Raw genomic sequence first — 26,963 nt, 5'->3', positions numbered from 1 at the left:
TCATCTGTTGCCTTGGTAACCAGATTTGCAGGTGCAACTGCCATTTTTGGCACTGCATTCCAGGGTGTTCTCCTCCACACACTGACATTCTGAAGAACAGCCAGCTCCACAGGCTCCCTTGGGACAGTCTGCAAGCAGATTGAGGCAACCCGGTCACCTGAAAACCACGCTTTGTTTCTTTCACATTGTTAGTGCACAGTCATGTAGTTCTGTGGGGCCTGATTATGGGTAAAACAAGGGGATCAATCTGACTGCCAAAAAATTAGGGAAACAAATGTCTTTCAAATCAGGCAATTCATTTGCTTTTTGGCAACTGGATGTGAACAGTGAAGCCTGAACTACTTAAAAGGCTTAGGGCTTCCGGGAGAGAAATTGCTTCTCAATGCGCTCCATTAGTGCCTGTATTTAATATTCTCCAAGGACTGCTAAGGCCTGCCAGGCCCTGTATTCATCCTGCCGCAGCAGGGCGATGATGGACAAGCATTGATGGGAAAGCTTGCCATTGTTTTCATTCCCTTTCATTATACGGTAATCCGAAATAATTTCACATCGTGTAGATGACACGAAACTTTCATCCTGACGGCAGCATTATCTTGGCCACATCTTTGGCAAACGGTGCTCGCCTTTCCTTCACTATTTTCCCCATGACTTTGTTTTAGGGATGCTAGTCAGCACAGGAATTCTAATTTGAGAAAGTCTCACCTTTGCATTCAGGAAAACATACCGTATCTTAGTTCTCTCTTTGAGGAGTTATAGTAATTCAATTCCCTTTCCAAAATATAACTGACAATTTTTGCTCCCCTATTACAAGTGTCTACAGGACTCAAATAAAAGATCCTTCAAGTGCCCTCCAGGATCAAAATAATTATATTATATACCTATATAGGCTTTGGTGTGGACAGCTGCTTGGAGAGAACAAAAATAAACCACTTGACTCTCTGATGGATGGAAATTATTAGCATCTGCTAATATTTGCTATTATTAGCAGAGCTAATTTGAAGTGGTGGTTACAATGCCGCCATGGAGGGTGGTCTTTGTCTCAGTTGCCAGGGACAGAGTTACCCCTTAAAGCAGAACAGAATTATTAACAGGGCTCCTTTTCACTGTTAATAGTATCCTATTTGGATGATAAATTATATGATACCTCCATCATCCTTCCTGCATCTTCTTAGTGTTGAGACCTTTCCCAGACCCACCAAGCCCCCAGGGTCTCTCAGAGCTATTGTCTTCCTTGATGTGGACCTCGTGCTCATTCTAGAGCACTCACCTCCTTAGACTGGCTTCCATGCCCTACTTACTCTTTCTGGTTCAGCTTGTAGAACAGTGGTTCAGGGGACAACTTGGACACCATGGAATACTTAAATGTGTCAGTTGGGTACATTAAGAACATAGAACTGGAGAAATATATTTACAAAAAAAAGAAAAAGTGGAAGAAGTAACTTTTTTTAGCAATCCAGTGTCTTCTCAGGATTTGCTATGCATTGAAATGTATCCTCCAAAATGCATATGTTGAAGTACTTACCTCCAGTACCTCAGAATGTGACCTCATTTGGAAATCGTGTCTTTGCTGATGTAATCACTTAAGATGTGGTCATACTGAAGAGGGATGGGCTTATAATCCAATATGACTGGTATCCTTATAAATAGGAGAAATTCGGACACAGAGGCACTCACACAGGGAGAATGCCATGAGAATGTTGGAGTTCTGCGGTCACAAGCCAAAGAACTATAGGAAGCTAGGGAAGAGGCTGGAACAGATCCTTCCCTAGTGCCTGCAGAGGGAGCAGGATCTGCCAACACCTTGATCCCAGACTACCAGCCTCCAGAACTGTGAGGCAATGCGTTTCTGTTGTTTAAGGCACTCAATTTGTGGTACTTCATTGCGACAGCTCTAGAAAACTAATATAGGGTTGCAAATTCAAGCTTCTCAGGGCCAGGCAAGTGGCATTAATAAATGAAGCCTCAAGTCTGAGCAATAAGAGTCCTGAAGAACTGGAATATGTATGATTTTCTAAAGAGGGTCACATTCCAAATGCTAACCACCATTGCCACCACCACCATCTGCTTTTTAAATTTTTGAGCAGATAAATTATGACTTAAATGTTTTTGCCAAAACATCTGGTATTAGCTTATAAAATATTCAAAAGTTATTACTAAAAAATGGGGAGTGTCTTGTTACCCTAGAGGAACAATAACAGAAGTCATGCTATCTTTGTTTCTAGGTGAGTTTTCTTCCCTTGGCATGTTCCAGGAAGTATCTGATGCTCTGGAACATACCATTGGCATCTCCATTTTCTCATTTACCCATGTCTTCTCCCCTTCTCTTCCCTTTGCTTGTCCAAGCCTTGCCTCATGACCCAGGCTCAGTTTTCTGTGATGCCTTCACTGGCTCTGTTATTGGAGAATTCACAATTTACTCTCTGTTTTTAAGGAGCATGCCTTTTCTTAAGTAGATAAGGTCCATGGACATTCAACTAAAAATACAATATAAGACTCTAGAAGGTCTCTGTTATTAAAAAAGGGTCATAGTATTACTGAGGTTCACTCAGGAAGGATTTTCAGAGGCAGGCATATGGAATAGGTGGGGGAGCGAGGTACAGACTGTTTGAGGCTCACTGGTACTTGCACACAGCTTCAAGATGGGATGGTCGGTAGGTGTCCAGAGCTGTCCCATTGGGAGACAACTTAAAAGTTACCAATGGGCTGAACCATTTACTAGTGATTGTGTTTTCTCACATCTTTGCAGAATGTGATTGCTGGCCAAAATGCAAAATGAATAATACGTTTTAGACATTTTAGGGAATGATATTGTTTTGCACTAGAACCCAGAAATAAAAGACACCTGTACTGGGCCTTCGATATTCAAATTTCACAAAGTGTGGAATGTCCAATATTAACAACCCTCTCTCAATAATCAAGGTAAACATAACTAGGAAATAAAAAGGAAAGACTCTAGAAATATTTTTCTTTTATTCATCAAAATATAGATTCTATAATGTAAGGAGGCTAAATAAAGATTAGAGCATAAATTGTCATATATATATATATATATATGATATGACCATATAAAATATGTTATATGTTTTACTCTTTTCTTTTGTCTAATATGAACAAAGAAGAACAGAGATGTGCTGCTTACCACCCAGTTCTACAAGGGTTAAGTCCTAACCCACTGCACGAATAGTGTACCCTGAGGGGAATCCAGGATGAAAAACAGGATGAGGCACTCTGTGCTTTGGATAAACAGGCCCTTAGATAGTTAGGTGCATATCTCAGCAAAAATTTCAATGAACCCAGATTCTTTTACCAACATGTGTGTATATATATATATATATATATGTATATATATATATATATATATATTAGTAGAAAGAGTTTTTTTTTTAATTACCTTAAAATGTCATTTACAGAGATGCAGATTTATATAACTTGGCAATAACATTTTAAAAATGTATGGGCTATTTCATATTACTGCACTTCCTCTTTAATAATATATAAGGCATTTTATTTTACGTAAGTAAAGGATAATGTATAATATCATATAACAGGTGTGGTGCCAGTTAAGTCAACCCTAAAATTAAATAAGATGTGTATGGGAGGATAGAAATATATATAAATAAACTGGCTTCTCCCCTACCTCTTTGGAGCAGTTTCCTCAGAGCAAACTGAGGTGCTGTCTCCTAGGCTCTAGTCTTCAGCAAGACCCTGAATAAAACTTAAGCTCACAGCTCTTATGTTGGGTGTCTTCCTTTAAGTTGACACTAAAGTATTTTCAGTATTCCTCTGAGCTTCCTTGCTTACACACAGAGAGAAAATTTCGTGCCTGTGACTTACTCAGGTGACAAAACCTCCCATAGCGCCCTGGCTCACACATACAGGCACCATACACCCTGTGGCAATGGCCATTGTTGGCACAGTTACATTTCCTTTTGCAACTCTTCCCAAAGAATCCTTTTGGGCATCCTAAAGGGTAGAAAGACAAAGGAAGTGAATATTAACCCACATGCAAACCTCACTAGAGCAGTTGTTACATAAGATAAGGAGCTTGCAAAAGGTAAGAGATTTCCAATCTGATTGGACCAAGGCTAGAGAGTTCTTTTAAAAACTAACCCTGTGATTTTATATCCTCTGCCAAAAAATTCTGCAATGACTTGCCATTGCTGTTGGGTTAAAAACTCCAAACATAACAAGACTGATGAGCCCCTGCACTGGCTGACCTCATGTTGCACTAATATCTCATTGACTTTTGCTCCACCAGCTGGCCTTCCTTAGGTGCCTCTAATGTACCTCACTCTTTCCCACTTCAGAGCTGGGCAACACGTGGCTCACTCTCTCTTCCCCTGTCTCATGTCTCCTCCTTTTGCAGGCTTCTGCTTAAGGGTCACTTCTCTAGAAGTTGTTCCCTGGCTCACACAGTCTGTATGGTTCTCATGGTCTGACCTCCAAGCACACATTAATATTTAATTTGAAATACCTACCAAAATTTGTAACTGATGTCTGCTTTGAACAAGACTGTAAGTTCCATGAAGAAGGACCAGGAGCTTTTTTATTTTTGTTTTGTTACCATATCATAAAACCTGGCACAGTGCCTTGCAAGCACTTAATATATTTTTTTGAATAAATGAATGAATATCGTTCGGGGGATAAACAACTAGAGGTGTCTTCCTGCACCACTTTGAGAGCAAACTAAACTTGGTTTCCATCTCTCCAGTTTCACGACCTGTGAGAACCTAATAAACTCCCCATGATTTCTGGCAATCCCTGAAGACTTATATATTCATCGACTCTCTGTCTTCAACTCCTGGGACTGTACAAGCAGTTTCTTTTTTGTGTTTTATCCACCCATGTAGAAAATGTGGTCTCTTGACTGATTTCCATGAAAAATCCACAGGCAGCACTCATTGGATTGGTATTTTGTGAGTTTTTCAACCATCATTTCTCCTCTCTTTTCTTCTTTCTCTCCTCTCCTTTTCTTCTCTGATTTTTATCTCACTTCCTCCATGATTTGCCCAAAGAGATTCATTTTCTTCATTCTTTTATTATGCAGAGCAAATCAATTCACTCAGGCCCTATGTGTAAACCTCTGCACACGAACTCCACATTTTGCTCAGCAAATGAGAAAGGCTTTCTCTGTATCCGGATTCATCCTGCTTAGATCACAGTTGGTGATTTAAGTATCAGTTATTTTTTTCTGTTACACATTCATCAGTCAAAGCAATTGTGCTCTTGTATATATAGACACAGCCCTTTACTTATTTAGAAAAACCACCTTGAAGAAGAACTACAATCCTGCAGCCTGTGGAACAAAAACTACATTCACAGAAAGATAGACAAGATGAAAAGGCAGAAGGCTATGTACCAGATGAAGGAACAAGATAAAACCCCAGAAAAACAACTAAATGAAGTGGAGATAGGCAACCTTCCAGAAAAAGAATTCAGAATAATGATAGTGAAGATGACCCAGGACCTCGGAAAAAGAATGGAGGCAAAGATTGAGAAAATGCAAGAAATGTTTACCAAAGACCTAGAAGAATTAAAGAACAAACACCTAGATGAATTAAAGAACAAACAAACAGAGATGAACAATACAATAACTGAAATGAAAAATACACTAGAAGGAATCAATAGCAGAATAACTGAGGCAGAAGAATGGATAAGTGACCTGGAAGACAGAATGGTGGAATTCACTGCTGCAGAACAGAATAAAGAAAAAAGAATGAAAAGAAATGAAGACAGCCTAAGAGACCTCTGTGACAACATTAAATGCAGCAACATTTGCATTATAGGGGTTCCAGAAGGAGAAGAGAGAGAGAAAGTACCCGAGAAAATATTTGACGAACTTATAGTCAAAAACTTCCCTAACATGGGAAAGGAAATAGCCACCCAAGTCTAGGAAGTGCAGCGGGTCTCATACAGGATAAACCCAAGGAGAAACACGCCGAGACACATAGTAATCAAACTGGCAAAAATTAAAGACAAAGAAAAATTATTGAAAGCAGCAAGGGAAAAACAACAAATAACATTCAAGGGAACTCCCATAAGGTTAACAGCTGATTTCTCAGCAGAAATGCTACAAGCCAGAAGGGAGTGGCATGATATGCTGAAAGTGATGAAAGGAAAGAACCTACAACCAAGATTACTCTATCCAGCAAGGATCTCATTCAGATTCGATGGAGAAATCAAAACTTTACAGAGAAGCAAAAGCTAAGAGAATTCAGCACCACCAAACCAGCTCTACAACAAATGATAAAGGAATTTCTCTAAGTAGGAAACACAAGAGAAGAAAAGGACCTACAAAAACAAACCCCTGAAAATTAAGAAAATGGTCATAGGCACATACATATCGATAATTACCTTCAACGTGAATGGACTAAATGCTCCAACCAAAAGACACAGGCTTGCTGAATGGATACAAAAACAAGACTCTTATATATGCTGTCTACAGGAGACCCACTTCAGACCTAGGGACACATACAGACTGAAAGTGAGGGGATGGAAAAAGATATTCCATGCAAATGGAAATCAAAAGAAAGCTGGAGTAGCAATACTCATATCCGATAAAATAGACTTTAAAATAAAGAATGTTACAAGAGACAAGGAAGGACACTACATAATGACCAAGGGATTGATCCAAGAAGATATAACAATTATAAATATATATGCACCCAACATAGGAGCACCTCAATATATAAGGCAACTGCTAACAGCTTTAAAAGAGGAAATCAACAGTGACACAATAATAGTGGGGGACTTTAACACCTCACTTACACCAATGGACAGATCATCCAAACAGAAAATTAATAAGGAAACACAAGCTTTAAATGACACAATAGACCAGGTAGATTTAATTGATATTTATAGGACATTACATCCAAAAACAGCAGATTACACTTTCTTCTCAAGTGCACACAGAACATTCTCCAGGATAGATCACATCTCGGGTCACAAATCAAGCCTCAGTAAATTTAAGAAAATTGAAATCATATCAAGTATCTTTTCCGACCACAACACTATGAGATTAAAAATCAATTACAGGGAAAAAAAACATTAAAAACACAAACACATGGAGGCTAAACAATATGTTACTAAATAACCAAGAGATCACTGAAGAAATCAAAGAGGAAATCAAAAAATACCTAGAAACAAATGACAATGAAAACAAGATGACCGAAAACGTATGGGGTGCAGCAAAAGCAGTTCTAAGAGGGAAGTTTATAGCAATACAAGCCTACCTCAAGAGACAAGAAAAATCTCAAATAAACAATCTAACCTTACACCTAAAGGAACTAGAGAAACAAGAACAAACAAAACCCAAAGTTAGCAGAAGGAAAGAAATCATAAAGATCAGAGGAGAAATAAATGAAATAGAAACAAAGAAAACAATAGCAAAGATCAATACAACTAAAAGTTGGTTCTTTGAGAGGATAAACAAAATTGATAACCCATTAGCCAGACTTATCAAGAAAAAGAGGGAGAGGACTCAAATCCATAAAATTAGAGATGAAAAAGGAGAAGTTACAACAGACACCGCAGAAATACAAAGCATCTTAAGAGATTACTACAAGCAACTCTATGCCAATAAAATGGACAACCTGGAAGAAATGGACAAATTTTTAGAAAGGTATAACCTTCCAAGACTGAAACAGGAAGAAACAGAAAATATGAACAGACCAATCAAAAGTAATGAAATTGAAACTGTGATTAAACAAAAGTCCAAGACCAGATGGCTTTACAGCTGAATTCTATCAAACATTTAGAGAAGAGCTAACACCCATCCTTCTCAAACTCTTCCAAAAAATTGCAGAGGAAGGAACACTCCCGAACTCATTCTATGAGGCCACCATCACCCTGATACCAAAACCAGACAAAGATACTCCAAAAAAGTAAATTACAGACCAATATCACTGATGAATATAGATGCAAAAATCCTCAACAAAATACTAGCAAACAGAATCCAACAACACATTAAAAGGATCATACACCATGATCAAGTGGGATTTATCCCAGGGATGCAAGGATTCTTCAATATATGCAAATCAATCAATGTGATACACCATATTAACAAATTGAAGAATAAAAACCGTATTAAAAAAAAAAGAAAAGACCACCTTGAAAAGTAGAGATGCAGCTTTCATTTTGTTTATTTCCTATTAGAAACATCAAGAACTTAAAGAGCTGTCTCATATGACCAGCCATTCCTACCGTCTTCACAGGTTTTCCCATGAACCCATGAGGGGCACTCGCACTGCCAGCTCAGAGGATCACACGTGCCTCCGTTCTGACAATCACAGATGCCGTCATACTCTTTCCCACTGGTCTCTGGGGAACGAGCTATGAAGAAAATGGAGAAGGTGGATATACAGTGTAATATACTCATTGTGATACAAATGGTTAGAGAATAAAAGCTTGTCTTTCTATTAGAATGTATTCTCAGTAATTAAAATCTCTGTAACTTGCAGTCTCAGGAAGAGTCTCTGGCCTGTTCCTAGTTTGGATGGCGTCATCATTGCTGGGGGAATTACTGATACAGCTAGTTAAAATGATGCTGACTGAAGAACTGCTAACAAGTTTTACATGCAAAATTTACCTTGTTCCTTAAACTCTAGCCTTCACATTTTCAGAACTACTTAAACATTTTTGCTCTATATATGTTACTAACCTTAGTGAGAAACAAACTGCATCTTCTATTTTGAAAAATGGGAAGAAAATGTAGGAAAAAAAGCCATGGATTTTTAACTGGAAATGAAGGCAACTAAGACTGTCTTGAGGGTTCCAAGGTATTCTGCACAAAGATTGACAAAGTCAAGAAAAGAACTGTTTTCTTTGGTTTGTTGTTTTGGGGGGAAGTGCTTAGTATTCCATTAAAAATAAATAAAGTGGGGGAAATGTCTATGACTTTAAGCTTAACTTGAGTAAATAGAGCTGTTGAGATAAGGTTAGTAACCATTTAAATTGACATTTTATCATAATTGGCTAAATATTGTAAAACTACATTTATATCACCTCTGCCATCTACCCACCCACACCTTTCCAGATGCTGCTAATATGGAAACTTGTCTTCTTTTCTTTGCTTTCAAGCTCGAGGTTACCATGAAAAGGAAAGACAAAAACAAAAGGAGTAAGAGAGAAAGAAACCGGCAACAAATACTGGTTGAGACCTGCATTGTTAATTTACACGTAGTAAGTCTTTGAATTCTTACAGCAACTATAGATGGCACATTTTAAAAAATATATAAATATATATTTTAAAATATATAAAATATATATATAAAAATATACCTGGAAAATGAAGCTAGGCAAGTTTAAATAGCTTGCACAGTATCTGGGTTATAGCAAGGCATCAACATTGGCATACCAACACTATCATCTGGTAGTCCCCCACTAAAAGAATATGATATCACGGTGCACAGGGATTTGCTAAATACTTCATTAATATCAAACAGAGCAATTATCCTGGAGAAGAAAAGTTTAAAACAAACATGCGCTAAAACATAGCTGGATGATTTGGAAGAAGTCATGAATCTTCCCTTCCATATAATATATAGTCCATTCATTTATCATATGAAAATACTCCTATCTTCTCTTTCCACTGGATAGAGTCTCACAATAACAAATGAGACAGTCAATATGAAATCTCTTCAAAAGAAATGGAGTTCTAAAATGTGCTGTTAAGATTAATATGTGGTAATTTTTTAATTGTTTCATTGTAACTACTTGGAGAAATTCCTAAAACATCCAAGTAGATGTTTTCGTTATAGACCAATAAGGACATTGGGCTAGAAGATCTACTCCGTGGGAAAACCAACTTTCCAGATCCCTGCAGATTTTTTTTTTTAAATGTCTCTTGCTGCATTTGAAGAGCTGGTACTCTTAGAAATACTAGTGATGAATGATTGGTCACTTCCATTTATTACAGTTTATAGGGATTTTTTTTTATAAATTTATTTATTTACTTATTTATTTTTGGCTGCTTTGGGTCTTTGTTGCTGTGCGCATGCTTTCTCTAGTTGCAGCCAGCTGGGGCTACTGTTCGTTGCAGTGCGCGGGCTTCTCATTGCAGTGGCTTCTCTTGCTGCGGAGCACGGGCTCTAGGTGCATGGGCTTCAGTAGTTGTGGTGCCAGGCCTGAGTAGTTGTGGCGCACGGGCTTAGTTGCTCCATGGCATGTGGGATCTTCCCGGACCAGGGCTCGAACCCATGTCCCCTGCATTGGCAGGCAGATTCTTAACCACTGCGCCACCAGGGAAGCCCCTATAGGGATTTTTAAGAAAGTGTTCTTGCTCTCCCTTTTTGTTAAAGAATTACTGAGCACTTTTTTTTTTCCAATTTGGATTGTTCTGTTTTAATTTTTGTAGAAGAAGAATGAAAGAAAGACAGGAAATGCAAAGAAGACATAAGCTTCTGTTTTCAGGGACAGACTGCCCTTTTCTGGACCATGTGAACACGTAGAGAATCTCAAGGTTTTCCAAAGCCAAAGAAGGGGTCATGTTATCTTCATTTTATCAGGAAGTTCATTTTCAACACTTCTATATTAATTTTGCGTCAGACGTTTTACTCTGATGCATTTGCAATAGATTTTTAGTTTCATCTCTCATGCTGACATGTTAGGGATCAAGGGTTTGGAAGATGCATATTTACCAAAAAATTTTATAATATAGGGAAAACATTTATTTCCTAATAGTCATGCAATAAGATTTATTTGATCCCGGTTTTATACAGTTGACTATGTCAAGCAGCAGGTCCATATAGCTGGAAGTCTCAATACAAAGTTTTATCCATTCATGTACAGGTGCCTCCAATTTGGAGAAATGTGAATAGGACCTGGCCAATAAGCTTCCAGACTAGTAAGGAAATGGAACAGAAGCATAGCTAACTCTAATTCAATGGAGAGAGGGAGAGAGAGAGAGAGAGAGAAAAGTAGAGAGAGAGGCTTTAAATCCACAGAAAATATAAATAGCTGTGATTGGACTGGGACCATCAAATAAAGCTTCAGGCAATAAATGGCAATAGACAAAGATGTCAGTTTAGCAAAAGGCACAAAGCTGAAAAGTGCAAAGCATTAAGTAGTGACTGGTGTAGCTTGCTGGAAATGATAAGCTGGTCAAAGAGTTGTGGATAAAAAGAGAAAAGGATTTATGAGGGCCTGATATTAGATGGTTGCCGGTAACTAGATTAGAAGCATAAAGCTTTATGTATCAGGAAATGGGACACTCCTGAAGCTTTCTGAGCAGCAGGGAGACATGATCAGAGGGATGCTTCAGGAAGAGCCTCCACACTCTAACTAGTAATTCTGGGGGAACCACTTCACTATGTTATAATTCAAGTTTTGCATCCATCTCATAACAGAAACAATATTTGTGCTCTTTCTTCCCCCATGCAGGGGCTTCAAAAGAAATTCTGCTCATATCATCTTCCAAGCCATTCACAAAGACCAGGAGAACTCTTTTATTAAAAAATTTATAAGGGAAATTTAAAAAGAGAAAAAGGAAATAAAAAGAGTCAATATATTCTGTTTTTATTACTTGTCAGTTTTAGTATCTGCAAATATACCTCCATTTAAAATATAAAGGAAAAAATTTATTAGAGGTATTATTTTTCAAATCATTGACATTTTCTCATGAGAGACATATAAAAAACTTACAAGTGTCATTGGCTGTACTTACATATTGTTTAAAAGAAAAAGAAAACACAAAAGAAAAGAGGCAGCGAACAGTCGAGCAGTTCCATTAACTGCACTTCGTAACGCAAATCCTTTCATTTTTCTTTCTTCCTTGGGAGTAGCTTGCCAGGGCCTAATGATTTATTTAAATGGAGGGATTTTTATAGGCCTAGAATATTAGGATCCTTTATAAACTTTTACGTTCCATGGATGAACAAGAGACAGCACATCAAGTTTCCCAGGGAACACAAAATCTCCCATTTTAATCACATGTTCAGTTTGAAACCTCAGTGCTTCACAGACATTCTTTGTGCACAACAAATAAATTGGTTTCTCACCCATATCAATTGTTAACCTTGTTAAAACATTTTGGGGAGAACATATGTAAAGAGCTCATGACCAACAGTTTACCAGCAGTAAAGGAAAATTCATCACTCTCTTACCAATGCTCCAAGGAATCACTTACTTTCATTACAAAGAATGTCTCCCCAGCCAGCTGGGAAGCAGCATCCACTCTTTCCTTCCTGGCACCAGCCTCCATTCATGCAGTCCTCACAGCTCAACGTGCAATCGTGTCCGAAGGTATGAATCTAAACAGACCGGAATGCAATGTCATCTTAGTGGACCCATACTGTCTACATCACTGAAAATAAAGATGAAACCCTTCATGTCCCAAAAAACAAATAAACATGATCCTTGAGCACATTTCCTAAAAAGTCCCAGTAAAAGACAATAGCAAAGAGATACCTTTTAAAATAGAGCTTGGAAGTAGTCCCTAAAGAATATTTAGGATATTGAAGAAAGTAAAAAATGAAAAGAAATTACCATTAATTTCTGAACACAAAAATAATCAATGGTCCTGGCACTTCAGTGTTTTTCCTTCCAGGCTGTTTTATGCAAAGTTTTTTTTTTTTTTCCCAAGTAAGCCTTTTTACTGAGATTTAATATTCATGCAGAGAAGTGCACAGAACTCAAGTGTACACTTCGTACTTTTTTCTCCCACAGTGTAAACAACCCCATGTAAATGCCTCCCAGATGAAGATATAGAATATTACCAGCACCCCAAAAACTGAAAGGTGACTTGATGATTCTTAATCATTAGCCTTACAAATTAAGCTCTATTTTGATTTATATCGCCATGGATTATTTCCCCTTATTTTTGAACTTTATATAAATGGAATTGTAAAGTATGTACTCTTTGGTATCAAGCTTCCTTCATTCTATATAATGTTTATGAGACTCACACATATTGTGTGTTCACTAGTTTATTTTTTATGGCTATATAGTATTCTATTGTATAAATGTACCATAATGTGTTTATCTGTTCCATTCTTGAGGGAAATTACCTTAATCTGAATAAGGATGGATAGACTTTATCTCAGTTGTTTTTTTAAGGCTCATTCCATTTTAAGATTTGCCCCTGTTTCTAGATGGGGTCTTTCAGATGTCCCAGTTGAAAGCCTGTCATGTTTAGCAAGGCTTCTCCACCTTGGCAGATCCTCAACTCCAACTTCTACCTCTCTGGCACCATGCATGATACTGCTGATAACTGTGCTTAGCTCCTTACTCTCTTTGCAGCTGTCGGTAGACTTCCTGGCTTCTCTGTCTGCAATAGCCCATACATTAGCAAATGGCTCAAGGAGAAAAGGAGCACAGATTGTCCATCTCACTTGTCTGAGCTTCTCTTCTCTCTAGATCTTGGCCACTCAAGTTCTGACTGTCTTGGTAGTCCTGAACTATTTCTATTCTGACTTTGAGTAGCCAGAGTATCAGGAGACTAATGCAGTAACATTAAAGCATTTCTATCATTATGCAGATGCATTTATTGATATTATTATCATTGACCATAGCGTATAAACAAATCTGCTATTTTACTGAATGTCTTCTAAAGAAATCATTAAGCTTTGATGCTCTTAAAATACAAGGAATAGAGGGAGAACAAAAAGAGCAGCTCTGTCTTACAAAGAAAAGAAAAAGAAGCAGCAGACTGGCTGCAAACTGTTACTTCTGAAAGAGGTTATGCTAATTTATTCTGATCAGAAGCGATTTGATGCTTGAGTTCCGTTGCATGGATATATAAGAAAAACTGCTCACATTTGTAAAGATATTTTTTCTTGGTCCACTTGAGCATATTGAACCATTGGTTCTCTGCATTTTAAAATTTAGAAAGGGTCTAGATTTTAAGGCTATTTAAGGTAAATTTGAACTATACCAAAATGACTTCTAGTAGAGTTTAAACTGTTAGAACTAAAAGGTCCCAATCCTTCTCTCCATTACGCTAATTCAAAGCTATTTTTCAGCTCCATTTCACTGTATCACATTTTCAATAGCGCCCACCCCCCTGCACCCCTTGGTCCACACATACCTACATAGCAACCTTTTTTTGTGCTAAAGGGAAGAAAGACAAAAGATGATGAATTTCATAGGGAGCTTTGAAGAAGTAATTTTGGTCCCATTTTTCTTGCTAGTATCATGTTAAAACGCTTGATGGCATTAAACATTGATAATGAAATTGTCTATGAAAGATTTATGTGAACTATCTAAAAATGGAGAAAAGAGGTGACTTTAATGAGATACATGCTTTTATGCACCAACTCTGTGCAAAGCAGTCAGTTCTCCTCGAATATCTTTCCCCTCTTCCAGCTCATCTTCTTCACCTTCGTGGGTGAGAGGCAGAGAGGTGGCCACATAATGAAGCAGTTGAGGTGGGCTCTTGAATAGAAGACGTGGAAACTTCACAATATCTAATTCCTCTTCTTCTTCCTTTAGCTCATCATCATCTAAAGCTCAGACCGCACAGGGAAAGACCTGGATTCCACATGCTGGTTAAAAGAAGGAAAAACTGAGCAAGGGTTGATGGGAAAAATGAGAGAGTCTGAACTAGACAGTCAAGGCAGGGGGCAGCTGAAAGGTAAAACTCTTTGAGAAAGCCATTTCAAACCGCCTATTGTAAACGAAGGTGAGAAGCAGCAAGCACAGAGTTGAAACTGCCACAGAGAGAACAAAAGGAAAAGCAAGATCTCAGTCTGTGAAGAGAGAAAGGGGAGGACAGGTTGAGTTAAAGAATATATGGTCTCCGTGCTCCCAAAGAACAAGACAAGGGTTGAAGTCGGTTAGAAGAGATTTGATAAAACTCTCCACAGCAACTTAGAGATGCACGTTTTTCCATCACTTCCAATTCTGCAGCCTTCCTCACAAGTATACTCATAGTTTTCCACAGAGTTGATAAGTAGTTGGTCACAGATGATACTGAGATCCAGACATTCACCCACATCTGGGAAAATTTAAAGTGTTTGCTCATAGACGTTGAGAGATAAAATAGACCGTATGAACTCATGGGCATATCTGTCACCTTTATTAACCAATAACAATGTATTGTTATATAGAAAGCATAGCCCCAATTCTTCCTCAAATATATCCTGCCAATTACTTTTCCTTCACTCATTTCCAAGTTTACTATAGTTTACCTGCATAAGCAAGGTCTTTCTGAGAGCTTGTTCATGAGATTTGAGGAAGAATTTAAAACTTACATGGTCTTAGGCTGTGTACCATTTTGCAGAACGTTCATTCACTCTTGAATTATTCAATATCTATGGTGAAGCCTTTATTCCACGCATAATTCTGTGCACAGTTTGTGGAGAATTTTAGAGACGGATGAAGGCTAGGCCTTAATCTCATATGACTTACTGGTGTTATGTCCACATCTGAGCCCAGACTTTGATCAATGTGTTCAATATACCAAAAGTTCATTTATGAAGCTGAGTTTCCAGGTCTGGCCTCAGATTGTGGATACCTTTTCCATTTGGATGTGTGTACCCAAGTATGTATATTCACAATCATCTCTTGGCTCACTTTGCTTAAGAACAGATGGTACATGAAATTCAATTTTTTTTGGCCCTGTTAATTGGATGGGAGGTGTAAGTGGTAATATGCTCTACTGTGTTTAGAATATATAGATATCATAGTTGTATGTTCTTTGCTGTTATCTATACTGCAAGGCTGGGGAGCTTGGCACCTATATGAAGAAACACAACTATCATCCTCAACAGAATACAAGAATTTATTTCTTTAATCCAAGAAACACTATTTTCTCTGAGGCATTAAAGTCTTCTTATATAATTTGACTATTATTGAAATAGATAACAATCTTCGAATCTTTGATTTCAAGAAGAAAAGTAAGGTCCAAAATAATGGTAATAATAATCACAAATGAAAATTTAAAGATTATATATTTAAGGTAAACTCGTTAAAGTAATTTACAGCAATGACTTACATGAGCCCTTCTTAATGGTATAAAAAAGTGAATTAACTCTACTCACTGAATTCAAACTCTCCTATCATATAAAAATACACCTATCAGCTAGAAGTCATCTAAAAGGTAAGTGAATCAATTTCAACAAATAAGTTAGAAAATTATAAAATGACTCACCTTAAAGCTTGCATTATCTAGATTGATATCAGATATATAAAGGATTCTGATACAGATTTGGACTGCGGCTCGTGAACCGGCAATCCTTTTGCTATTGCCCTTAAAGTAGAAGGACACTCAGTAATCACCTCCGACTCCAGTCAAGCTTGCCAAGAGCAATTCCTGTGGCAGTGTGCTATGGCTTGCTGGAATCTCTCACTTGCCTATATATATATTAAATTAGGTAAAAGGGATTATGGGCCGATGACTATTATTATAATAATAATAGCTACTTTTAGTTGAGTGATTTCTCGATGTCAATCACAGTAGCAGGCACTTTACATATATTACTTTTCTTAATTTCCCCAGTAATCCCATTATTGTCTTCACTTTACTGATGAGGATCTGAGGCTCAGAGCACCCAAGTTCATATAATAGAACATGGTTAAGCCACAGAGAGATCCAAGTCTCTTTAGTGTCAAAGCCTTCCCTTTCCCACCCTAACCCTCTGCCTCAGATATTCCCCCTCCATTGATGGCCCCATCACATCAGGGATTTCACGTTAGAGCTCAGGAATTCACCATCACATCCACAAGCGACAGAACTGATCCGAAAGCCTTCCTGACAACTGCATTCAGAGCCTCCTAAGTAGTTGATGCAGAGCTGGGCCCAGCAGGCTTCTCCACTCTCACATTCATCAAGGTCTAAAGGGGGAAAGGACATTTCTGTTACTTAAGGGCAGGAATTTAACTGACCTTTGAAGGTGCTGATAAGCCTCACTTCGAAATTAAAACTGATTTACTAACCATTTTCTATTTCTCAGGTTACTGAGTACAGACATTGAAGAGACTATAACACAAAACAAATGAGGCCGCATTTGGGTGTACGTTTCTGACATGCTTCTATGCCTGGTATTTATTTGAAAAGGCTGTAAGTAATCTCCAAATGCATTTATAAGCACAGGGTAAGAGATCTCTGCTATTTTTCCAGTTTAAACAGCAATCTAACTGAACAAACAGAGAACTTGAAGAACGACAACAAAAAAACAGCTTGAGAAGAAGAGCCAAAAAAGTCCACTTAATGGACATTTAATAGCTGCAAAGAGGAGGCAGTCTTAGGCCCCCATGTGTTTGTTCTTCTGGAACTTCAGATGAAAGAACGTTCCCAAGCAAAAAGAAGTCACGTGACTGGGAAGAGAAGTGGATAAAGGCAATTTAGAGAGAGGGCAGACAATCATTTTAAATATTATGTGTTAAATTACAGAATATTTCAGGGCATTTGCTTGAACTTTTCGATGATGCTTTGACTGGGATGAGTTTTTATTATAATTGGTGACACTATTACCCTGGAGTGTCCTAGCAGATAAACAGCTTTCTAAATGATGATCTTTAAGTCTCCTTCAGCACTGTTATTCTAGGATTCTACAATCTGGCATGTGTCTTCCTTTATTTGCCCTGCAGAAAATAAAAATGCACCAGAAGATGTCAAATTGAAACCTTTCAGCCAAAGGCTAATCGATTTTTCCTGAGTTTTGAGGGGATCATTTATAATATAATTGGCTAAAGGGTAGCAACAGACTCTTTACCCACTGCTTTCACCAGGCTAGACACCTGGGAATTGTGTGGTCAGGGTTTTTGACTATAGGTCCTTAGTTCAATTCTACCCCCTTTGTTGAATTGTTAAGTTGGGTGGCCTGTCAGTGCTGAGTTTACAAAATCCCATTGCTCCATAACTACATGAGCGGCCCCAGATATAAAAGGTCAGTGTCTCAATTAACCTTGGAAAGGGTACCAATGTAAGAAAATGCAGACAAGAGAAAGGAAGGAAAGAAAATGCAATCAATCAGCTAAGGTTAGGGGTCACCATAAAATATCCAAATGAAGGTCATTTGGACACAAAACATTCTTTCTCCTGCAAAATGTCACAAGCAGTGCTACTCACAAAACTCTAGATGATATTTTTTTCCTTTCTTATATTAAAACTTCATTTATCCTTTATATTATATAGCATGAATATAGAGGACAAAAAAAAACTTTAAAAAATTCAGTTTAATTTTATCTAAAACATTATGTTTTTTGGATTTTCTTATTTCAAGATTTTTTTAAAAGTCTTCTCAGATATCACCAGAGCCTCTAAACATATACGTCTCATGATTCCCTGTTCTCAACCAGTAAGGAGCACAATTGCATCACATAACTGGAAAAATGAACTCCTCGATCTATCATTTTATGACCCATTTTGGATTCTTCTTCTATTATCATTCCTCTGGGGTTATTTCTGTCTCATGTATAGAACTCATCTGAAACCCCATTCTTCCTTTCTTAAAATGCCCTGTCCCTTCAACCCTTATATCACCTGTTTTCCTAAATGTCTTGATTCCTTTCCAGATCTTATTTGGTAATATCTTTGCTTGCTTATTTTTTATTTTTAATTTTTCTTCCTCTCTGATGATCATATTTTTCCTATTTACATTGGCCAATACACCAAATATTGCAGCATCGCAGAGAAATTCACCTGTACTTAAAAATTTAGCCCTAATCAAAACTACAGCATTAACTGCAGTCAGGTGAAACAATTAAACATTTCAACTATGACTTCAGAAAAGCATCAAACGTAAACCTTGAAAAAACTTGACCTTCTGTATCTACCCCCCACACATAGTCACTGAATAAAGCTCCAAAGATTAGAATAAAATTTTTTTCTGATAACTACCAATTGTTAAATTTAGTGAACTTACTGCTGGTCAGACACTTGTATTTTGTATAGTTGTCTTTCAAATTGCGTTAAAACATCTCTAGGTTTTAGCCCTAATACATTTTTGCATTTGGGCAAGACTGACCATTTGCAGACTAGAACACATTTATTTGTAAAAGGAACGTTGTGTAAAAGGAAAGTTATGTAAAAGGAAAGTGGATCCTAAAATACACTAAAAAGAAAATTGTTTAATTTCCCTCATGCATGAATGTTTTACAAAGCATCCATGGCCTTAATCTGTTCTGAGGCAAATAAGCCGAGTATGTATATGCACACTCCAAACAAATCATTGCCTTTACTCTAGTGAATATTTGGTCTTTAGGAATGAGTGTTATTTATTGTTGGAAAATGAAATAAACTTGAGCCGTAAACAAAACAACGTTGTCATGTTGACTGCTGAAATGTCATAAATATGCAATTTTCTACATTTTGACCCTGGAAGATGCTATTTTTTCTGGCTGTAAATAAGAAATTTACTGAACTGTACTTTTCAAAGAATAAGGAAAGATATCAAACTATAAGTTGCAAACAAAAGGTTTAGCAAAATTCCAGTTTCCCTTACCCAACAGTCAATAAAAGAAGGTAGGAAGGAAAGAAGGAAGGGAGGGAGGGAGCGAGGAAGCAAAGAAGAAAGGAAGCCCTTTTTTTTTTCCAGAGATACAAATGTTAGCAAGGTAGAAAATTATAAGCATAATTTTCATTACAAAAAAGAAGCAAGGCAATCAACTGGTTTCATTAAGTTAATCACCATAGACACTGAGAAAAATGCAGAAGGTGATGTTCGATCAAGAAATAACAAGTAATGACATTGTTTTGGTTAAATAATTTATGAAACCAGAATACTTTAAAATCCCTTGAAGTTCACTCTGTCACATTAGTGCCAAACTAAAAAATCTCAATGACTTAGGCTTTTGAAATTCACCTCTTCTCTTTTGGTACTTCAGTTTGCCTCAAATCATACTGTAGCATGAAATGGTCAAAGATTTTTTTTAGTACTCACATCATAATTTTTAAGAAAGGTGATATAAAGTATCACAAAAGAAAACAAGCAAATATGGTATCATAATTCTCGAATGATGGCAAATTGTTTTAGGGGCTTGTACGTGCTCTCAGACCCAGAGCACATAGTAATTTAGTTTGATGCTCTCTCTTCCTATTTTTAGTAGATATTCCTTTTTCTCAGAAGTTCTAGATTAAACATTTCATTATGAAGCAAGGCTGGGGTGGAATTTATTCTTCTCATTGTCTCAAATGATATAAGTTCTGATAATATGTAGAAAAAGTTATCCATTAAAAATAGTTTTGAGCTGGGACTTCCAAAGAATAACATCTTTTAAAGTTTTCTTTTGGACCGTAGCTACCTGCCATGTCAAAGGTGACATCCAAATTATCACCAAGTTGAAAACCAAAGAACATGATTGCTTCTGCTTGTGGTGGAGAGAATTAACGTGCATGGTGGCATTTTTGTTTGAATTACAAATTACATTAAATGGTTAGATAGGCCTTAGAATATTTTCCAGAAATAAAACTGTTAAGTCCATATATATTGCTAATAAGTTTTAAATCTCCTTTAACTTCAAAGTAAATATCTAAACACAATGATGTCTTCTGTCAATTAGTATTTCTTTTACATTTATCCAGTAGCCAAAGACACTGTTCACTTTACTTCTTGCAGTTTGAGAGATGTGGCTACATTAGAGCACTAAGTATTAGAGAAGAAAGGGCTAAATGAATCCAGGGCAACCTCTGAAGGAAGATGGCATTTACCATACATTACCTATGCATGTTTTCTCATCTGAATCAAGCCGGTGTCCATGGTTACAGGAGCAACGGGGCTCACCAACTGCATGTTCACAGTGACAGGAACAACCACCATTATTCTTTTCACAGCTATTGACAATTTCCAATTCAATCCCTTTCCAAAACAAGCAAAAGAGAATTATTAGCATAATAACAGAGAAATCTGAATATATGGCAACAATGGGTACACTCTCTCTGTTGGGAGATGACTAACTTTATTGGAAATCTGTCAACACTCTAAGCATATAAAAGTAAAAGTCTGAGGACTATTAAGCATTGTAAATATCTAGACCATATCAAAAAGCTTATAAACCGATAAATAATGTCAAACTGACAGAGTGTGGCAGAAAGGTAATGAGTCCACCAATGGTTATTAAACGTATCTTAAAGGACACTTACGTCTGGGAATTTTCAGTATTTTCAGAATGTAAAAAATATGTGTATTGAATCAATGATCAGAAAGCAAATACAGCTGACATATCTGTTCTCAAACTAATGGTATGTTAATATCTGCCCTTTTTTTAGGCTGTGAGTACATGAAAATACTGTTAAAAATGGCTTTGGAACAAAACTATGAACAAAAAACCAATGAATTAGCTGATTATATGTAACTGGTATCATGTTCATATGCTAATCAGCTTTGATGTATACAAAAGTCACTTATTACATAAACATTCTCTTACTTTGAGCACTAATTTGCTGATAATGGTACATGCCACTACTTTGGGGCACTTTGGGGGGCATCCAGTTCAGTACATAGATGTCAATTTTCCTGAGCACACAGGTATTATAATCAATCATTTTCTAAGTGAGAAAATGAAAAATAAAAGAATGCTTTGCATCATTGTTAAAAGTATGGAATTAGATACTCTGCTATTTTAACCATTGGCCTCTACTGTTCTTCATTTGTGTTGCTTGGACACACCTCTAAATGAGAGCGACTACATTGGTTCATTTCCTTCCATTCTTAACTCCTGAATCCTTTGAAAGAAGAAAGATGGGAAAGAACAGGACAAGGGCACTTAGGATTGTGGTATTCCTTGAGAGCCTGTATCACTATTCAAACTGCCAAGGTATCTGCTATGTTGCTGTATAGTTACATGTACAGAAATCATGCTCCCTGGTCCCAGCTTCCAGTCTACGCTAGGCAGCAGCCATGTGTCCAGGGCGCCCAGTGCACATCCCTGTCATTGTGCTCATTCCTCTGTACCTTCATCATCTTGTATTACCCAGCTCGTAACAGATGTTCAAAAATTGGTTTTGAGAGTAGAGAATGGACTTGAGGACACGGCGGGGGGGGGAAGGGTAAACTGGGATGAAGTGAGAGAGTGGCATGGACATATATACACTACCAAATGTAAAATAGATAGCTAGTGGGAAGCAGCCACATAGCACAGGGAGATCAGCTCAGTGCTTTGTGACCACCTAGAGGGATGGGATAGGGAGGGTGGGAGGGAGACCCGAGAAGGAGGGGATATGTGGATATATGCATATGTATAGCCGATTCACTTTGTTATACAGCAGAAACTAACACACCATTGTAAAGCAATTATACTCCAATAAAGATGTTAAAAAAAGTGCTAAAATTAAAAAACAAATAGGTTTTGAATGATTGAATAAACAAAAAAAAGATTATGCTAATGAATTTATTGTTGAAAATAAGAATGCCTTTGGGTTTAGAAACAGCTAGTTTAGGACACAGCAAAATAAGAGAGCTAAAGGAAAGGCTGAAATAATTAAGGGAACTGATAGTTTTCACAGTATGTTAGCATATACTCTGTAGGGAGACATATTTCAAAGTTTGGCTCCTATTCTCATTTCCCTGTGATCAATGCAGCTGTAAGACTGCTGGAGGTACTTTACATATAAATGACATTACTGTAACCTCATAAAGAGCTAAACTATACGGGACTCAGACATGCGCATACTCATCTAGAACTGACCACTAGAAGTAAGCTGAGAGTCTGCGTTCTTGATACAGATAACACTGTTTAACTATCATACCTAAAAATATGCTTTAAAAAAACTTTAAAATCTGATCCCCGTGGTTTCTCATAGATAGCAAATAATCATTATTTACTCAATATATTAAATATGCATTAAATACATATGGAACTTAGGTTCACTATATACTGCTTGGTAGTTTGGGGACAGTTTTATTTAACCATGCTAGATCCAGAATTTTCTAATTTCTAATCACAAGATAGTGATAGTTCATTCATAGAACACTTTGAGGATTCGATGTTTATGCTATACAGTATTTTGAGAGCCTCTGAGAAGAAATGATATAAATACAAAATATTGTTGTCCTAGGAAAAAGTTAAAACAATATTTGCCTAAAATATACTGTTACATGAAGAACACATAATTCATTGTTTTTTTCTTTTTTTAAATTTATTTATTTATTTATTTTGGGCTGTGTTGGGTCTTCTTTGCTTTGCGCGGGCTTTCTCTAGTTGCAGAGAGCTGGGGCTGCTCTTTGTTGCAGTGCAAGGGCCTTCTCAATGTGGTGACTTCTCTTGTTGCAGAGCATGGGCTCCAGGCATGTGGGCTTCAGTAGTTGTGGCACGCGGGCTCACTAGTTCTGGTACACAGGCTCACTATTTGTGGCTCGTGGGCTCTAGAGTGCGGGCTTAGCAGTTGTGGCACACTGGCTCAGTTTCTCTGCAGCATGTGGGATCTTCCCGGACCAGGGCTCGAACCCATGTCCCCTGCGTTGGCAGGCAGATTCCTAACCACTGCGCCACCAGGGAAGTCCCTCATTGCTAAACATTACCATGTTCTGAAAACATTTACCCCACCTACAAGTTTTAAAGCACTCAAAATACCAGTTTTCACCAAGAAAGTTTTGTATGTCAGTTAGTAAATATTGAGGTCTGGTGAGAGCTACACAAAGAACTTAGCCAAATATTCACATGAGGGAAATAAATGTAAAAATACACTTCTACCAAAAGTATTCAACTCTAGGGCAAATTGCTTTCCCAAGTAACTTTCACAGAAAGCCTATACCTCATGACTCATTAGCAATAATGACCCCCTCTTTCATGATACCTGAGAACTCACCAGTCAGATTGCAAGGGATTTTATTTCAGGCATCTGTAAAATGTACTCACCTCCTAAACCTCTGGCCACATTAAAAAGCCAAGATATTAATAAGAAAGAAAAACCCATCCACATTTTTCTCTGCCTGAAAGGACTCCTCAGGGCATTGAGAGAAAGATTCACTTCAAAAGAAGTTATATCCTAATTAGTAGTTAATTCTTCTCTCCCATGTTATTTAGTTTGCTCTTTAAAAGACAAATATCACTGCAGCAAAACTGCCCTGTCTTTAAGCAGTAGAAATATACCAACAGACCTTAAAGCTACACTGGCAACCCAGGCATTAAAGAATTAGAGTTTTATGCACTGGAAGAGGATGAAAAACTTAGTGACCTTAAGAATGTCTCTTCATGAGAGAGCTTAGGTAAAAACATTACATAATTTATTCTGTTTATCATTAGCCTTATTATTCTTCCTTAATTAAAACTGATCAAGAGACATATGATGTATACAAACACATAACAAAGTTAAAAGGATAGTATATTTGGAGCCTAAAGACCCTAGTTCAAGTCCCAGTTCTGTCACTTACTCATTTGCATAATTGAATTTTTGACTTCCGCCCGGAATGGTTGGTTTACTAAGATGTGGAGAACTGGAAAGGGCATCTTTGGAACTGAGATGGAAAATGAGACATGATATTACAATCAAGAGCCGCCCCTTGTGCTGCTGGTTCCTTCACTCCTACTAGTTCCTTTTCTCTGAGTTTTACACTGGAATTATTAGTGTTCAATAAATATTGCACAGCAGAGGTGGTGAAGGAAGACAGACTCTTCACAAAGGAGAGCCATGGGTCCAAGACAGCCCCGAGTCAGAAGACCTGAGATTTAGTCCTTGTGGTCTACACTGTGGATCATGATACCGACCATTTTCTGTTGACTCTGGGCCCCTGTTTTGCCAAATTAAAATGAGGGGGGTGGTCTTCGAAGCTCCCACACCCAGCCTACCCCAGGGGAAAACATTCTCAGGAGCTTCCACTTTGGCAAGACATTCAGTGTAGTTCTTTTGTTTGTTACTCTTGTTTAATACTTGTAAAACGCCACACATTTCCTGCGCTGCGATTATTGCCACTTACTTGAACACTGTTTTCCATCAGCTCCCAGCTCAAAACCAGGGTGGCAGGCACAAGTGAAAGATTCCACTGTGTTCACACAGCGATGGTGGCAGGAAGCAAGCCCTTCAGCACACTCGTTTACATCTGCAGAAAGAGATACACAGGAGCTGTGTCTTCAGAGCTGGAATTAAGGTTTATTTGTAAACTATAAAAATGCACTAAAGCATCCCCTGCCTCTCAACCCCCAACATCAAACGTAACAGTAAAATACCACATAGGTTCCATATTTGCAAATAAACCAACTGCGAATGACATGAACTCTACTGTAGGTCTTATGTTCTCAAACACTTCTTTCTACCTATTAGAACCTACTAGTATTTATTAATTTGAAGAAAGAGAAGACAAACAAAAAATAGACCTTTTCTATCCTCTAATAATATAGGCAGAAGTCATTGTCATTTGTCTTCATGAATATATATCAAATTCTTAACCAAAAATGGTATCTCTCTGATTTAAGACAGTACAAGTGGCCATACACAAGGCAGATTTGGAGTCTTCATATGTAGCAATCCATGGTGTATATTGTACATATGATTGTTACAGGGCAATGCCATTTAAACACTGGTGCCCTCTCTCTCTCCTGACACTGATGGCCAAGTCTATTCAGTATAACATCATTTTGTGGCCCATGTAGTTTCTGCAGGCCCCCCCTTTAAATGGATAGGTCTCACCATTATTTTCCCAAATAGAACCTCCTCCTTGTACGGTCCTGCATGCCACCCCCACCAGGACTCTTAAGAGAAATACTCATTTTTCTAAGGTATTTATAAAACCCTACATAGGCAGTAACTTTGGGGACAGACTTTTTAGGAATAATGTACCAGATATTATTAAAATAAAAATTTGAAAAAGATATTATATAGATAAGTATGGATATATGTATATATCTATATATGTATACATTTGTCAATTTTCCACAAATTTTAATAACATCCTATTCTGTGTCAGAAACTCAGCAAGGTAGGTGCTATGCAAACAGAGGACCAAAGCAGAAATGTTCTCTGTCAGAAAAGTATGTTAACATAATCCACAGAAAACTTTATCTTGGTTTTGGCTTAAAGAAAAAAAAAACTAACTTCACACTAATTTTTATGTCTAATTCTTTTTCAATTTCTTAAAGTGTTTATCAGTCCCATAAGTCAGGAAGCATTTTGTATTTTCTTAATTAATGCAAATAAACTGTTTCTCATTTCATGGAAATGCTGTGATAAAAATGAAGGATTCTGTGATTTCTCAGAAGTTATTAAAACAAAGACAGTCCCACAGGAATGACTTCATTTATCAGTTCTGGTCACTAAGTAATTTATCACTTTCATCTTTGAATTGAAGTGTGTCTGTTTTGCTATTTCTAGGAAACAGAAATAAATAACCTTGTACTTATAGAGTTTCTTTCTTTTTGGTTTTAATTATTCCTAACTTCTGAGAGCACTCATTTGCACATAGTTGCTTTTCAAAGGTTATCCCCACCTTCTGTAGCCTATAATAAAAAACTCCCTGTGAGGTTATGGAAGGTTTTGAAATATTAATTCTGGAATTCACTTCAGAACAAAAAACAGAAAACAAAAAGAATTAATTCTGAAACTACACCAGATCATTTTTTGTAACTAAAAATTTCACTGAGTTTTTACAGTTTCATAAAAATACCTTTCAGAATTATCAAATAAGAATATAAATGTTCTTTTTTAAGCATAAATGAAAACACCTTTCTCCTAGCTGTTCTGACTAATCAAAACTGAATTACCACAGAATTTCAAACAATTACCCAATTAATCCATCAGTTTCAACTTCCAACCTGCACAGGCCTTTTTGTATTCAGACAGCTGGTACCCTGGGTGACAGGCACTCCTGGCCACGCCATGCTGACTCTGACAGATGTGAGCACATCCATTTCCACCCATGCAGGGGTCCATCGCTAAAAGCAATTAAGCGGTGATGGTTTTCAATTCATTAACTTCAGAAAGATGTACAAAGCAGAAGTGTGGAGAAAGGTAAAAGAGAACTGGGACAGGAGGATTTCTTACATAAAGATGGTAAGGCCTCTGGAAAGTCTTTCCCACTTTCAGATGACGCTAATCCAACAAAATGTTTCCCATTTTGTGATCTGAGCTCCAAAATCTGAACAAATTCAAACAT

General features: G+C 37.3%; 1 protein-coding gene across 1 annotated transcript; it reads right to left on the bottom strand.

Annotated features, from left to right (window-relative positions):
* Positions 1-26,963, bottom strand: LOC132520216 (EGF-like and EMI domain-containing protein 1). Its single transcript, XM_060149015.1, has 10 exons — positions 26,852-26,963; positions 26,623-26,742; positions 24,792-24,914; positions 20,598-20,735; positions 16,648-16,770; positions 14,254-14,438; positions 12,125-12,248; positions 8,203-8,331; positions 3,835-3,963; positions 1-128 (listed from the first exon to the last, which is right to left on the bottom strand). The coding sequence occupies exons 1-10, from the start codon at positions 26,961-26,963 to the stop codon at positions 1-3; spliced, it is 1,311 nt and encodes a 436-aa protein (XP_060004998.1).

This window comes from Lagenorhynchus albirostris, chromosome 5, assembly GCF_949774975.1.
Source record: "Lagenorhynchus albirostris chromosome 5, mLagAlb1.1, whole genome shotgun sequence".
NCBI lineage: Eukaryota > Metazoa > Chordata > Mammalia > Artiodactyla > Delphinidae > Lagenorhynchus > Lagenorhynchus albirostris.
The sequence above is the reverse complement of the archived record's forward strand: the minus strand, read 5'-3'. Positions and strand labels throughout refer to the sequence as shown.

Excerpts from the sequence above, each read along its gene's own strand:
- LOC132520216 (XM_060149015.1), bottom strand. The coding sequence starts at position 26,963 with ATGTTTGAATTTGTTCAGATTTTGGAGCTCAGATCACAAAATGGGAAA. Across the intron at positions 8,332-12,124 it reads AGACATTCTTTGTAATGAAA|CTCGTTCCCCAGAGACCAGT; the intron begins GTAAGTGATTCC and ends TTTTCTTCATAG. Across the intron at positions 129-3,834 it reads TGGGAGGTTTTGTCACCTGA|ACTGTCCCAAGGGAGCCTGT; the intron begins GTAAGTCACAGG and ends ATCTGCTTGCAG.